The sequence below is a fragment of the Ambystoma mexicanum genome, chromosome 2p (assembly GCF_040938575.1).
Source record: "Ambystoma mexicanum isolate Mex_15411 chromosome 2p, UKY_AmexF1_1, whole genome shotgun sequence".
In the NCBI taxonomy this organism is placed as follows: Eukaryota; Metazoa; Chordata; class Amphibia; order Caudata; family Ambystomatidae; genus Ambystoma; species Ambystoma mexicanum.
In genome coordinates, this window is record NC_090923.1 from 1,351,223,370 (window position 1) to 1,351,239,399 (window position 16,030).

The 16,030-nt window shown below is 46.0% G+C and overlaps 1 protein-coding gene across 7 annotated transcripts in view; it reads left to right on the plus strand.

Moving 5' to 3' along the window:
- The window catches only part of TOM1L2 (target of myb1 like 2 membrane trafficking protein), a 1,130,890-nt gene that overhangs the window by 581,383 nt on the left and 533,477 nt on the right, over positions 1 to 16,030 (plus strand). For 4 of the 7 annotated variants that reach the window (XM_069645710.1, XM_069645713.1, XM_069645716.1 and 1 more), the window contains one exon: positions 13,517 to 13,694. In XM_069645710.1, coding sequence (XP_069501811.1) covers positions 13,517 to 13,694 — 178 coding nt within the window. The remainder of the gene's footprint in view (positions 1 to 13,516; positions 13,695 to 16,030) is intronic. The other 3 variants (XM_069645711.1, XM_069645714.1, XM_069645717.1) reach the window with 1 other exon arrangement.

Sequence of the window (16,030 nt, forward strand, 5' to 3'; positions counted from 1 at the left end):
CCCCTGTGGTAAGTATCCCACTCCCTCGCCACCTTCCACCGGTCCTTGGATTTGCTGCCGTCGAGCCGCTCACGTCCTCCAGTCTCTGGTCTTTGCCGCTTCTGGACTCCTACGTTTGTCAGCTTCCTTGCCTCTCGCTACTCCGGGGCTGGCTTGACCCAGCTGGGCTTGACGGTTTGTATGGTCCTTTGCCTCTTCTAATACCTTATTGCCAGTTGCTCCAATGGCAGGAAGTCCTTTGTTCCTTTTGACATTTTCATCTTTATGCCTCCTCGTACAAGTACTTGCTTGACCAGTACTTTTCACATCTTCTCTGATCTTCCTCTTCCTAGTCTTTTCTACCTGGGTTGTACTTAAGGTATTACAATAGTACATATGTTTATCATCAAAGGGGTTTGTGATGGAAGGGGGGGGCAGAAGATGTTGGGGTGTGATTTCAACTGAGGGCCTATACCCCAGGTACCTCAGTTGGTCAGTCCCCCCAACCCCTTCCCCATGAGGTCCTCCCGCATTAAACCAACCCTGGTGGGGACTATTGGGTAGCGGCCTCACCTCTCTAGCCTCATGGGAAGGGAAACCCCCCCCCCACCCTCCTCCCCTGGGGAAAGTGACGTCACCTAGTGATTCATCACAATGGGTAACTGCTTTTAACTTGCTATTCGGCCTCGACACTGCATGGAGGCTGCAGAAATGCATACCCACCTATACTAGCTTCATGCTTTAGTTTCACCACAACAGTTACATTTGTAAGCTTAATTGCAATGCCCAATTGCTCCCATGTATTTACATGGGTGTGGCTACCAGAGAGGTGCAGACAGTCTGATTAAAAAAACTGAAGGCTGGTGGCAACAGCATAATTTTTCGCATATTCATAAACAACTGTGTGAGGCAAATGCAAAACACCACATACTACTTTCAAATTCTGTGTTTTGAAATTTGATATTTTAAGCTTGCTCTACACCACCATCATGAATATTTTGTCCTGCTTGCTGGTGCTTACTTTTGTGGACAACTTACATGCAAGAGTCGCTACAAAGTGACTGTGGTAGGCCGGAAGGAGACAGACCCATTTTTGACATGTTGAGCAGATGATTTATTTAAAGTATAAGGAAATAGCCTTTCAAATTGATTGTGTCCTCCGACGTATTCCTCATCTTATGATAATTATCCTACCAGCTTTACAGGGGGTGCTGTGTGCCATCTCGTCGAGTCGATATCCCTCGATATTCCTTGAGGGCCTCATTTGAGACTGTCAACGTCATCACCAGTATAAATAGCGCAAGCAGGCCCGTTGGCTTCAGTTCTATTTTTCCGAGCTAATGCTTTGAAGAATGACGGCGCCTTTTGGTTCTTCAGTGAACTTCGTCAGCTATTTTCGATCAACGAAAATGTCTACTCTGTCTGCTCCATCTACACCTAAAACAGGCTTCAAAAAGTGCCTATACTGTTAATCGAAGAGGTCATTCACTGACCCCCATCGCAAATGTCTGTGGTGTCTTGGTACCGGTCACTGTACCTCCGACTGTGGCTCATGTCAGGCGATGACCGAAAAGGCTCTCGGGGAGCATAAAGGTAAATTGGCGGTGGGGAGGTTGCTTTCGAAGTCTCCTTCAAAGAGCTCAAAAAGAAAGACCGATGAGTCGAGGGATTCTCTTTGACGGAAGAGATCACAATCGAGAAGTCTGTCAAGCCATTCTTTGTCTTCGTCGAAGAAGGCCAAGATACAGCATAACAGGTCACCTTCGACCTCTAATGATTCCTCGGCAGAGGTAATCAAGTGTCCAACTAAGTTTGACTCCCCACTAAAATGGGATCCACTTAGTTCAGAAATGCTTAAAATCTTTGAGAATGCGGCCCGACCCCCTCGAAGGTCAAAAAGAAAGCCCATACCCCTGTCGATCCTCATCAAGACAACAAAGGCAAGTCGAAGACGAAATCTTTGAAACCAAGGCATAAGCCGGTACAGCATCGAGAGAGGTAGACTACGCAGACACCTTCGCTAACACAGTCTGCATCAGAACCGCCGAATGCCAGTGTCTAAGTCCAGTCTGACAAAATCGACTCCGACTTAGAAGTCGTTGCCGACGATTACTTCGAAATTATCGAAGCCAACAGTAACACAGGAAAAGGTTTTCAAACCTTTGCCAAAGAAAGACTTTTTAAAGTATTTAACCTCGATCTATGAAGATAATGAACCTTCAGATGATAACGCACCACAATTTGGGTTACAATATGGCACCCCTAATGTGCAAGAGGCATTGATCTCAGAAGAGTCTAGGCTAAAAGACTTGTATGATAACCTCCAGTCGGCCAGTGGTTTAAATATCTCTCCGGAACTGGATTTTGGTAAACCAGATTCTACTGACCATGCTGACTCCTCATATAGGAGGCTGATGAGCAAGGTGATGAGTTTTTAGGTTGGATCAGACCTAATCCTTCTTTTGAGCAGGATTACCTGACCGATGTTTTGCATCAGGGTCCCCAAACTGGGAGACACCAGATAATGCGGCTAGTAAACAGTTTACTAGAAAATATAGGCCATCCAGCAGTGACCCAGATTAGTTGACAAAACATCCAACACCAGAAAGTTTGGTGGTTCAAGCTGCTATATCTACTAAGCAATCAGCATACCCATCTCCTGATGGGGACGATAAGAGAGCAGATGCCTGGGCGAGAAATACTTACTGCTGGTAGTATGGCATTAAAGTCAACTAACACAACTTGTACCTTATCAAGGTTTACGTTTACCCTGTGGGACTGTGTAGCTATGGCATCTGACCACATCCCTGAAGGTGAAGAAAGAGACTGCTTCCTGGCTATTGTAAGGAGGCAATAGGTGAATATTTCCAGTCAGGTCTGTATACTGCAGACAGCATCAGCAGATCCATGGCAACTAGCACAGTGTTGCACAGTGTTGCGCAGATTTGCGTGGTTGAGGATGTCCGGATTTGCTTCAGATATGCAGTCTAGACTCCTCAATATGCCCTTTGATGGCTCGAGGCTGTTTGGCTGCAAGGCTGAGAGTTTGGAAAAGCTGCAGACCTTGAAAACAGCGACTAAATCCATTAGCGCTGCCATTTGACAGCCTCAATATCCCTACTCAGGTTCATCTTCTTGGCGGGGTAAGTCCTTTCGATTCTACTCCTCAATTGGAAGAGGACAGGCCAATCAAAGAGGTTGGAGAAGATTCAATTTTATCCTCAGCCGCTGCTTCATCTGCCTCAAAACTTCTCGGAGGCCTTGACTCGCAAGACCCTGTTGGGAGGCAGACTTACTCAGCATCTGAAAGAATGGCAGGGAATTAGTTCAGATGCTTGGGCACTGGAAACTGTAGCCCAAGGTTACTGCCATTTTTTTCAAAAGAGGTCTCTGGATCATCCACTGGGGAACCAATCTTTCAAAGTTCTGGATCTGCTCCTTGTACAGGAAATTTTGACCCTGATAAAAGTGCTATAGAACCAGTACCTGTTACAGAAAGGAACAAGGGTTGGTACTCCCCATACTTTCTAATTCCCAAAAGGACGGAGGATTCAGACCCATCTTGGACTTGAACAAGTTCCTCAGGAAGGACAATTTGAAGATGGTTACCCTTTCACAAATCCTTCAGGATCTCCAACTCCAAGACTGGACGGTGTCATTGGACTTTCAGGAGGCCTACTTTCATGTGCCTATCCATCTCAAACACAGTGGTCGAAGTGGGCGGGAGCTGTCGGGAGTGGTGCTCCTCTACTTCTTTTAATTAAGTTTTACCATTCCTATACTTTTATTTTAAAAAGAAACCGTTCCAGAGCGGTTTAGTTTTAAAATAAGTGTAGGAAAGGTTGGAACTTGCACTTTCAGTGCACTGCACAGGACGTTTCCTTAAAGAGCAGGCACATGTGTTTTGGGGTTTTTATTGTGCATGCGAGGGGGCGTGGCGATGGGGTCTGTGGGGCGCAGCGCAGGCCAGTAGGGAACATAGTTCCACTACTTATTTTCGTACACTTCAACCACTGCTCAAGCACAGAAAGTACGTGCGGTTCACGGTTGGCAGTTCTCATGATCAGTTTCGAGTTCTGCCATTCGGGCTGACCTCTGCCTGAGGGTTTTCACCAAGTTAATGGCGGTAGTGGCAGCGAGTCTGGGGGATTTGCATCTATCCCTACTTTGATGATTGGCTGCTTAGGGCCCGTTCACCCGAAGAAGCCCGGGAACGTCTCGCCGTAACCTGCCACTCTCTCCACAGACTGGGCTTCTCCCTCAATTACAAGAAGTACCACGTGATACCATCTCCAAGACTCCAATTTATTGGAGCAGTCCTGGATGCTTATTTGGGGAAAGCCTCGTCACCCGAGGTGAGAGCTCAACATATTCTACAGATGGTCACCAAATTCCAGAATGCCCAACATCTACCGGCCTTCCATTCTTGAGAGGTTGCTCGGTCTCATGGCATCCTGCATTTATCTGGTACCAGAGGCCAGCCTCAGAATGTCCAGTGGACTCAGTGGTCCCAATTCTCAGGCAGAATGTCAGACCACCTGAAAGTTCCAAGCAGAGTCTCTCGAGACCTTCTGTGGTGGGCTTCCAGGGACAACATTTTCAAGGAAGAATCCTTTTGGCAACCATGGCCGGAGATAACTGTAGTGACGGACACCACACTCACAGGGTGGGGAGCACACACACCAATGAACTCTCACTCAGCGGTCGTTGGTCTCCATCGGAGTCCAAACTACACATCAACCTTTTGGAGCTGAGGGTAATCAGAGTTGCGCTGAAGGCCTTTCTGCCCTCTGCGCTGGGAACGAATGTCCTGATAATGACGGACAACAGAATGGCCATACCTCAACAAGAAAGGAGGCATAGGGTCATGACCACTGTGCAGAGAAGAAATGCAGCTCTGGTTCTGGGCAATTCAAGAAGGAATCTCCATATCGGCAGTTGAACTAGCCGGAGAGGAGAACACAGTGGCAGACACTCTGAGCAGGCAGAGCAGTCTCCCACAAGTGGGAACTAGCTCAGCAAATCTTTCTAAAGATCTTAACCCTTTGGGGGAACCCCACAAGTGGATCTGTTCCGGACCAGTGTCAACTGGAAGTGCGAACTGTTCTGCTCCAGGGAATGTCCCCCAAGAGGAGCTCTAGGAGACATGTTTGTAGTGAACTGGGAGTTTCCACTCCTATATGTGTTTCCTCCAGTCCCCGTCATTTCTTATATGATCAGGAGGTTGAGAAAGTTCGGGAAATCCATGATCCTTATTGCTTTGGATTGAGCCAGGAGGACGTGGTACCCGGACCTTCTGAACATGTCCATCTGTCCTCCAATGTGTCTTCCACAAAGAGAGGCCCTTCTCCGACGAGATTAGGATTGGGTTCTCCATCCGGAGGTCAAGACTCTCAACCTTCACGCATGGTTCTAAGAGGTTGATATAGATGGATTGGGTACTGCCGGATGATGTGATGGATATCTTGTTTTCTGCCAGAAAGTCAGCAACAAAATCTTTGTACCGCTGCTGTTGGAACAAGTTCAGCAGTTGGTGCAGGGATAAGAATGTGGGTCCCTTTCTATGTGACGCACCTATGGTGCTTTCTTTTTTGTTACATTTGGCAAATCTGGCGCTCCAGATCGGAACAATTAAAGGTTACCTGGTGGTGCTATCTATTTTCAAGCGCTCTTCAGAGGAGGATTCCTATTTTAAAATCCCTCTGATTGTTCAATTCCTAAGGGGTCTTACTAATGTATTTCCACCAGTACCATCCCTGTATGGGATCTTACCTGGTGTTAAATATTTCTAACATGCATTCCTTTTGAGCTATACACTCATGCTTAATCTTCATTCCAATTCTGTTGGCTGTCTGCATGACCATCAGTCTTGCTTCAGAGCTGCCAGAAGCACGGAAACTGCTCTCCTAAACATCCGTGAAGATCTGCTCTCCAACCTTGACTCTAACATTCCCTCTGTCCTCATCCTCCTTGATCTCTCTTCTGCCTTCGACACGGTCAACCATACCATCCTGCTCAACCGTCTCTGTGAAAACCTGGGTATCACTGATCAGGCTCTGGCCTGGCTGACCTCTTTCCTCTCTGATCGACCCTCCCAGGTCCAACTTGGGTCCTTCCTATCATCTATCTTCCTCTCTACCTGTGGTGTTCCCCAGGGGGGGTCTAACCTCTCGCCCTGGCTTTTCAAGCAATACCTGGCAACTCTCGCCCACTGCATTGCCATTTTCTGCTAAAATTTCCAGTGCTACGCGGACGACACTCCATTCATTTTCAGGCTGCCCACTGCCACCTCCTCGCCCTCTCTCATCTCTGATTGCCTAACTGCCATTCAAGATTGGTGTGCCGCCAATGATCTTTGTCTGAATGCCAGCAAGACTGAGATCCTACTCACTGGCACACCTTCACCATCCTTTTCCCCCCTCACTCTCTGGCCGGCTTCCCTTGGCCCTCCTCCTACCCCCACCTGCGAGGCTAAGAACCTTAGGGTCATCTTCGACTCCACCCTTTCCTTCTCCCCCCACATCTCTGAGGTCTCTAAAAAGTCAAACTTCCTACTACACCTCCTCAGAGGTACTCTGCCTTTCCTCTCCTTCCCCCAGAAGCTCATGGTATCCCAAGCACTGGTTCTCTCTAGGTTGTACTATTGTAACAGCCTCTTTCTAAATCTACTTGCCTCTACTCTCTGCCCTCTGCAACTAATCCAGAACAGGACTGCGAGACTTGCCCTTGGCCTCAAGCCCTGGGATCGTATCTCTCCAGCTCTGAAATCTCTCCATTGGCTTCCAGTGATGCAAGGATTAAATTCAAAACCCTCTGCATTGTCCACAGGGCCTTCTGGGGCCTGCGTCCAAAATACCTTTAGCTATCCCTCCACAAACACCTCCCCTCTTGAGCTCTTCCCTCCTCTACCTCGAACTACCTCAGGGTCGGTCAAAGAAACGAGCTGGGCGGTAGATCTGTCTTCGGCTGGGGCCTTTTTTCTGGAACAGCCTCCCTGCCACTCTAAAACTTGGGGAGAACCATCTCCGGTTCCGGAAGCACCTCAAGACCTTCCTCTTTTCTTCTGCCTTCGCTCCCCCTCTCCCCTGCTGATATGTTCTCGCTTGGCTCCGTGCACCTGGCCACCCTCTGTCCTTCGGGCCCAGGTACCTGCTCACCCTGCCACCCTCCTGCACTGCCTCCGGGCCACCCCTTGCACTGGGGTCTGTATCCATACAGACCCCTCCCTTTTTCTTCCTGCACTTATCAGACCTACCCTGTCTGCTGCCTTAAACCTAGCACTTGCAAATTGCTGGCTGCACTACCGCTGTTTGTTGCCTTTATTATTTATTTATTTATTCATTATTATTTATCTGTTTCTCCTCTGCTTAGCACTTTCCAATTCTCCCCCCGTCCATGCACTTTTCCCTACCCCTCTCCCATGCACTTGCGCATTCTCAATGTCACTGGGCCTAGTAAGTTTGCTGTTTTGTTCTCCCCTGTTCCCCTCCCTTGTCACGCTCTGAAACACTTGTGTACGAGCGCCATAGAAATAAAATATCAATATCAATACCCATTAAGACTGTTAACCTTGAAAACTGTGTTGCTAATAGCAATAACGTCAGCCCGCACGGTAAGCGAGTTGCAGGCACTTTCTTGTAAACCCCCTCATACGGTTTTCTATGAGGACAAGGTTGTTCTCAGGGAGAAACCCTGTTTTTTACATAAAGTAGTCTCAGATTCCACTTGTCGCAAAAAATAATTTTGCCAACTTTCTATCCACCTCCTCATCCTGGAAAGGAAGAGGAAAGATTACATATGCTGGACCCAAAAAGGACCCTCCGTTTTTATATATCACGAATGGCTAAATTTCGTCAAACTGACCAATTATTAATTGGCTATAGAGGCCGTAAATTGGGTTTAGCAGTTACTAAACAGAACATATCCAAATGGATCATCTTGCCTATTGGAGAATGTTACAGATCAGCGGGCAAAGACCCACCAGAGGGTTTAAGAGCACACTCAACAAGGGGCATGGCAACCCCTGCTGCTCTTCAGCGAGGTGTCCCAGTCAAAGATATTTGTTCAGCGGCCACTTGATAGTCTATTCACACTTTTGGGAAACATTACTCCCTGGATTCATCTCCCAGTCAGGAAGGACAATTTGCAAAAGCGGTCCTTTATTCTGTCCATGACAATAGTTAAATATAATTAGTACTCCAACCCCCAAATTAGTACTGCTTTGGGAGTCTATCATAAGATGAGGAATACGTGGGAGGACACAATCCATTCGAAGAACAAGTTAATTACCCCTGGTAACGTTCTTTCGATTAGATGTTCCTCCCCCAAATTCCTCACTGCCCCTCCCCGCCTACCCCACTGTAGAATTTACGTGTTCTTATACTCTACGCTTTCTTGGAGCCTACGGTCTACGGTACGCCTGGTAATTCCTCTACAGGAGGGGAAAAACAAACTGAAGCCAACAGGCGCTGCGTGCGCTATTTATACTGATGTCAACAGTCGAACAGAGGCCCTCGAGGGAAACCGACTCGACGAGACGACACACAGCGCCTCGTGTTGAAAATAATTCCGAAGCAGCTAATGCTGGAAGGAAAATTATCATAAGATGACGAATACGTGGGAGGGAACATCCAATCGAAAGAAAGTAACCAGGGGTTAGTAACTTGTTCTTCTATGCCTATTCTATGGGTTTTCCTACCTAACAAAGCTAACTAGGGTGGTCATCGTCAGTAGTGAAGTCCAAAAAGTAAACCATCTGTCCTCCGTCGCCAAGCTAATCTATACTGGCCCTACCACTAAGAGAAAACAGAATGTCCAGGACAATGACTCCCTTCTCCTGGTTAGGATTGCCCTGTCTTAGTAGAGGATTTCTAAATAGTTATTGGATATTCCTTGGATTCACTTGTTTGTGAATTCCTCCTTCCGAACAGGTTTTATCCCTCAATCTATTAAGAGTGTAGCAGTGACATCACTGGTAAAAAAAAAAAAAAAGCAGGATTGGATCCTTCAGACGCCACCAACCTTAGACCTATTATGAACACCCTATTTTTTCTTAAACTCATTGATAAGGTGGCCACGGTGCAGCTCCAATCCCATGTTTATACTGTGAATTTCCTACATGAAAAACAGTTTGGATTTAGGAGCTTCCATGGCACGGAGAGTGCCCTCCTTGATCTTCAGACACACATGCTTTCAAAACTGGAACATAGCAAGTTGGGGCTGCTGATCTTTCAGCAGCATTTGACTTGCTAGACCATAAAATTCTGCTCGAGCGCATGGCCATGGTTGGAGGACTCTCGATAGAGGCAATTACATGGCTTAAATCCTTTTTGGAGGGTCGCCTCTCGCGAGTTTACTGGCGTGACAGTGCCTCCAAGGTTGAAACTATTGCATGTGGAGTACCGCAGGGTGCTTGCCACTCATCTGTTATTCAACATTTACATTTTACCATTATGTAATGACCTGGAATCTATGGACATCTTTTTCTGCAATTATGCGGACAATTTCCTACTGGTCCTGAATATTACTGGGGACTATGAAAAAGACCAGCTGTTGTTGGACACTATTTGTTCATAAAAAGATGGATGTCAGCAAATTGGCTGTGTATGAATGCGGCTAACACTGAACTTATGCTGTTTGGCCCAAGACTCTCTAGAATCAGTCTTAGTCAGAAGTACTCCAGCGTCGTTATTGATGGCAGTCAAATAAAGGTTGTACCTAAAGTTAAGACTCTAGGCACCTACGTGGAGGAAAGTCTAGACTGTAATGCCCATGTCACTGCCATCACAAAAAATACTATTACCTCAAGGTGCTTTTACAGATTGCGCTCCTGATTTCGATAGAAAACTGAACCAAACTGGTGAGGGTTGTGATTCTCCCACGTGTGGACTATTGCAACGCCTTACTGGTAGGTGCTAACAGGTCAGATATCCAAAAGCTGCAAAAAATTCAGAACTCCGCCACACGTGTCATCGTTCAGATGAAACGGTCTGAACCAACTACTGCAGCTAGGAAAAGAGTCCATTGGCTACATGTGGCAGCTCGTGTTCAGTTTAAGCTGCTAACGATGTGTCACAAATGCATCTTTGGGAACGCTCCGGCGTAACTGAACAATCGAGTAAGTACATATCATCCTCAAAAAAAAAAAAATTGTGATCTGCTGAGTTTTTTCTTGAAACAGCACCAGGTTAAACGTGCCAGGAGCTTGGGGCGGGCCTTCCACGTTCAGGGGGCATAAGCTTGGAATGCTCTACCACCATGTGTAAGAAAAACTGAAAATCATCTTGAATTTAGGAAGCAGTTAAAAACAGTGCTCTTCAATCAACATGACTGATTATTAGTAGTTTGAGCCTCATACTCCTATTTCTCGGCGCCTGGATGCCTACGGGCTTTGGCGCGATATAAATAAAGTAACATAACATAACAGTTTGGTTGGCTTTCAACAACTGAGTGATCGGCATTACTCACTCACCTCTCTTCTCTGTATTTTTATCAGTGGTTTCTTCAAGTTGAATGTTGGGTCTATTTATTTTAAACTTATTGTATTAGCATTTGGTCATATAGACATTACAAGTTAGGAATTGGTAATACGTCTGATTATCATACAAAGAAACATTTAACAAATAACGTGATAAACCACAAAAAGCACAGTCTTCATCTGTCAAAGTGTTGTCTTCAGCTTCTGTTCCGGGGCAGGGGTATAAGGAAGTAAAGGTTCAGGCGTCGAGAGAGTCCAAATCGGGCAATTGGGTAAGTCTTTTCCATGCGTTATGTCGGTTCGGGCAATCACTATTTTTGGGTCTAATATTACAATAACAAACAGTGACTTGTTCTGATAGACTTCTCTGAAGCCTGTATGATGTCGGCCCATCAGAATGGGTTTCATGGAGTTCCTCGACAGAACGGAAGTCCTTGTCCCCAAAAGGGGAGTCTCTCCCTGTGAGGTCCCACATACTGCCACCCCTAGGGGGAATATTGCGTAGCGGGCTCACCTCCCTAGCCTTGCAAGGAAAGGCTCCCCCCTGGGGAGAAGTGATTGACCCCTCGATTAATCACATGACCTTGTTGCACTTGGTGCCTTATAAATCACCAAGAAGTAGTGTTATATGAAGAATGCGTTCCAGCTGAAAGTACAATTTTCGGTACTACTAGAATTGTAAATTGTTTTCCATTGAATACAGTTCTCTGTTCAATTGCAAGAACTATATCTATGTAGATACAGAGGCCATCTGAGGACTTAGTTACAACCATACTGTTCCTGCAGCCAAACGTTGCTCATTTTGTTTTGTGAGCACCATCTGATTAGGCATTTTACTGTCTCCGCATATTTTCAGTTGGTCCAACAAAAGAATATCAAAACTGAACAGAACTATGCAGATAGGCAATCCAGCTGGTGATAATAGTGGTTGTGGAAGAATAATTGCAACACAGGGATAGAGAGGGTGATTCTTAAGGACAATCTTCAAATCCATCCCTGTTGGAATGCCCTTAATTTGTGAGGGTAAGGAGAGCCAGTTGGTAAAGAAGTGGAATGGAGAGGTAGCACAGGGTGGATGGGGAACGGTTAGGTTGGGGGGAGCTTGGGAGTTCAACATACCAGGGGGATAATAGAGAGGTGGGTTCTGCTACGAAGGGGGACTCCCTTGCATTGATTTCTACACAAGACAGAAGAATTTCAATAGGCGTATATTTTGCATGCCTAGCCACCCAGCGTGAAAACAAGAGGGGGTGGGTTAGAGATTTGAGTGCATGTCTTTGATACAATTAGCAAAGTTCCATATATTTTGCATGACAGGCAAAGGAGTTTGGGCCAAGGATGGGGGAGGTCCTTTGAGAAGGCTGGAACAGGAATCCAGCCAACTGAAAACAGTGTCTACAATTGTTTTGATAAATTTAAAGAGCCATGGGTGATGAGGTGAAGTGGTCTAGGGAACGGATCTAGGAGAGGGGAGAATTACTGTGGTGTTAGAGGCTGGGAGAAATTTAACATCCATTGTAGGATTTGAGGATCAGGCAAAACAGAAATATTCAGTGACTCATAGCAGCTGGTCTGTCAGTGATGCAAAAGGGATCTGTGTAATTACTACGACAAAGAAATCTTGAATGGCAAAATGCTGATTTTTCTTCTTCGATTTGCAGTTATATGTAAGGGGGATACCCCCTAACTCCCTTTACATAAATAATTACCCCTCTGAACCTCCAAATATAACTGTGCTGGAATCCGGAAAAAAAAATCCAAGGAATTTTGCCATTCAGAATTTTTGTCAGCGCAGTAAAGCACTGATGCCATGCAAAATGACAGCCTAGAGACGAAGGAGGGGAAGGAGATGATTGGGGCAATCATCAGCAAATAGATGATATCGGAAGACAAATGAGATGAGTTTGCTGAGATTGGAGGGGACCAAGGACAGACTCTTGCGGGTCCCCAAATAAGAAGGAGTGGTGACAGAGGGCATACTGCTCCAGGAGATGGAGAAGTCAGCAAAGTGGGAAGCCATTGAGGTGAAGTCAAGTCCTTGAAAGCCAGGATGTGACATGTTTGAAGGAGAGAGGGAGGATCACTGTGTCAAACATGGCAGAGAAATCAAGGATATATGACATATATCAGTGTTGAGCCTTAATGGGAGACCTGGATAAATGCGAGTGCTATATCCGTAGACTTCTTGCTGCAGAACCCAAATTGAAGGGGGTCACTGTGTAAATTGGCCTCCAGGTATTTAACGATGCAGTTGGAGATTCCATGTTCCAAAACTTCGGAATAATGAAAGAAGAGATAGTCAAGTCCGTAGATGACTGGGTTGTTGTGGTCAGTGGTGGGTCTCCCCAAAATAAGTATGAAACTGGTCACCTCAAAACAAGATGGGAAGAGTGAAAGGTTGAAAAGGAGAGCCGTAAGAACATGTCAGAGTGTGACTGTTTGTGATAGAAATGGGTCAGCAGCAGCACAGCAGGGATTGGTAGACTGTAGAATAGGGGACAACTCCCAGCCAAGGTGGTTTTGGGGACTGGGGCGGTCGTTGGGCAGGGAGATTGGGCAGGGAGGAAAAGCAGAGTCATAGAAGAGGTAAGCATGGTCTGGCAGGTCATCGCTAGCTTGCAAGGATGAGATTATGGAGCGGTGATGGGTTAGAACAGTAGTAAAAACAATGAGTAATTCCTTGTAGGGTGCAAGATTAAAGAGTGGGGTTTGTGTCAGCTGTGCAGGTTGTGGTACATGGTTGCCCTCATCTGTTGGAAGGCTCGGATGATCCATGGTTGATGAGAGGGAGTAAACAGCATAATAGCAATGTGCTCTCACTGGTAATATCAGCTATGCTATTAACACTCACTGTTCGACATAGTGGCCCTGGCCCATCCTTTGAATCTTGAAGTCATTGTTGGTGCTGTGTTGGCACTGTGCAATGGTTTGTTCAATTTGATTTCAAAAGGTGGACTAACAGTTTTACAGAATTTCTGTTCTTCTCCATTGTGCTGGAATTTTGGAACTGCTGATAGAATATATATATATATATTTCCACCCTTGTTTTTTGTCCCTGTTGGTGTGGCAGAGCATCCCAGAAGTGGATCCAGCAGCTAACATGCACAAGTCGCAGTCCCAGCAGAAAATGAACACTAGTCCTTATTCCTCGTCACCCTCACCTTCGCCGTTACCATACTCGCCGCCTCAGGCCCCGCCCTTGACTGTGGGCGGGCCCATCACAGCCAACCCAGAACAGGTATGTTCTTCTTAATATTCTTTCAGACAACTGCATTTGGACTTTCTAATTCTGAACAGGGCAGTTCTTTTCTTCTGCACACATCAATGTTTCAATGTGATTTTTGTGGATGATTATTTTAAAAAGAACTCTTAATTCATTTATGCCACATAGATCATTATATTTCCCCCTATTGCTTTTAAAAGTGTAATGAACTAACTTTGTTTTCCTTGAAAGCAAAGGGGAATGGGGGGGCCACTAAAAGTGGAGTTACCCTAAAATCGAATTGCACGCCTTCAATATGGTTGGGGATTTCAGTCTCTAAGAAGTACAGTCTAAATTACATTAGCACCCAGGGAGAAGGATGCGGGCCATTCAGGTGCTGAGGAACACAGGCTGAATTTCGTGATCCAAGCCTGCGTTCCATCCTATAGCCGGCACCTCCCTCCGAGTACCCCGAAATCCTCCATGTTACATGGCACACATTCCCACCACCTTCCTCTCCTGCTCTGACCCCCCCCTGCTCTGTCCCCCATCCACTTATCTTCCTTCACCTGATGGCCTCTGCTCTAATTTATCCCTAAACTGGCACTATGGATCTAGTATCCTGTTTGCTAAACTGCCTCATGGATATAGGACCCTGCGCACTAAACTTCTCCTCAACCCGCTCTTCTTCGTTTGACTCTCTACTCCCCATATTTCAAGTCTTACTCATCACTCTCACACTCACTCACCCACCCATATACAATCAGCCACAATTCGTACTGGCCTGTCAATCCCAACACCTTACCTTCGCTCTCTGCAAAAATGCTGAACGCCTCCAAGTCCCCCCTCCACCTGCTGTAACGTCCTCTGTTTCCTTGGTCCTCCTTTCTCCTTTTTTACCTGACTGAAACCACTCATCACATGGCAGACAGACTCTCCTGGCTTTTTATAGTCCTCCTCTTCCTTCCTTGAAGGTTCTCCCTGCTCACATTGGCTACCCGAGTCGTCTGCTTCCTATCCAATCGCTACCTAAACTAATCCCAATTCCTCCCATCTACTCGCCTTTTCTATTGGAATTTCCCCAGGATGTCTTCATAAGGGCCCTTCGCCCTGCTCCTTTCCAGTCCCCATTGTCTTCCAGCCTGCAATGCAGTCTCCTGCACACAATTTACAGTCTTTTCACCTCCTGGGTCCAGTATGTCACTGTCCAATTGGGTTTTTGGGAGTGTTGCTTGCTCTCCCATACTACAGTACATGTCCCCACTAGCTCCAACTCTGCCATTGCTACTCCAATGTTCCCCTTGGTGGATTTTGAGCTTCTATTTTGGCTCCTGAATGAGGAAGCCTAGTCAATTTCTTTTTAAGCAACAAGTTTGTTCCTCCTATTTTGAGCCAGTTCTTTCCCATTGAACCTAGCTTCATTGTGGTAATTGTAGTTCTAGTTTTTCATTACTTTGTGCTGCTCCCTGGTATCCACAATCCATCTCAGTCTTTTGGTCATCTGGCGCCTGCTGGCTACTATAGTTACTGTGTCTTGTTTTGGTACATCAGGCTTCTTTGAACACCTATCTCTTTGGAGCCACCAGAAACATTCAAGAAAAGGGACCTGGCTAGGACAAAGACTAATGGGCATCGGGTCAGAGACAGAGACAGCAATGCACCTACATGGCTCCACAAATTGGGGAGCCAGCGAAGGGTGTCCTCTCAAATCCTCCACATCCTGTCTGGGGTCTTTGCTCTCCTCCCCCCTTGACCTCCTTGACTGGGTCAGACCCATCATACTGTCACTGAGGGTACCTTTGATCCATTTAAGTCATTGTTGCTGCCGTCCCCCAATCAGCTTCTGTTTTTTTGAAATCCTACTTCTTTGTCTGAGATTTCGAAGATATAAATCTATGGAGGATTTATACCAGTGTTTTGCCATGGTAATGGCCCAAAATGTTGCCCTTGCAATTACGATAGCCGAAATGCCAGACTTTTATTTTTTTATTTTTTTAACACCCCCTTTGCACCACGTATGTATGTGGGGGGATATGGGATATTATAGTAATATGGCGGGGCTGAGGGGGGTCTCCACCCGCATATATATGTGGTGTAAAGGGGGTTTAATTAAAAAAGAAATCTGCATTTTCGGCCATCGCAATTGTGTGTGGTCACAGTGATCACATAGATCCTTTTGCCATTACTGATTTCATCATTTTTTTTGTATATAACTCCTTTTGTACTGGAGTTTGACATCGCCACTATTGGGCCATAGAAGGGTGTTTCAATTATTGTGCTCTACACATTTTTTAATGTGTAGAGCCCATGATGTTCAACCATTCATTAACATTAAGATTTTGATTCTTCCAATCTTTAGTATAATAAAAAGG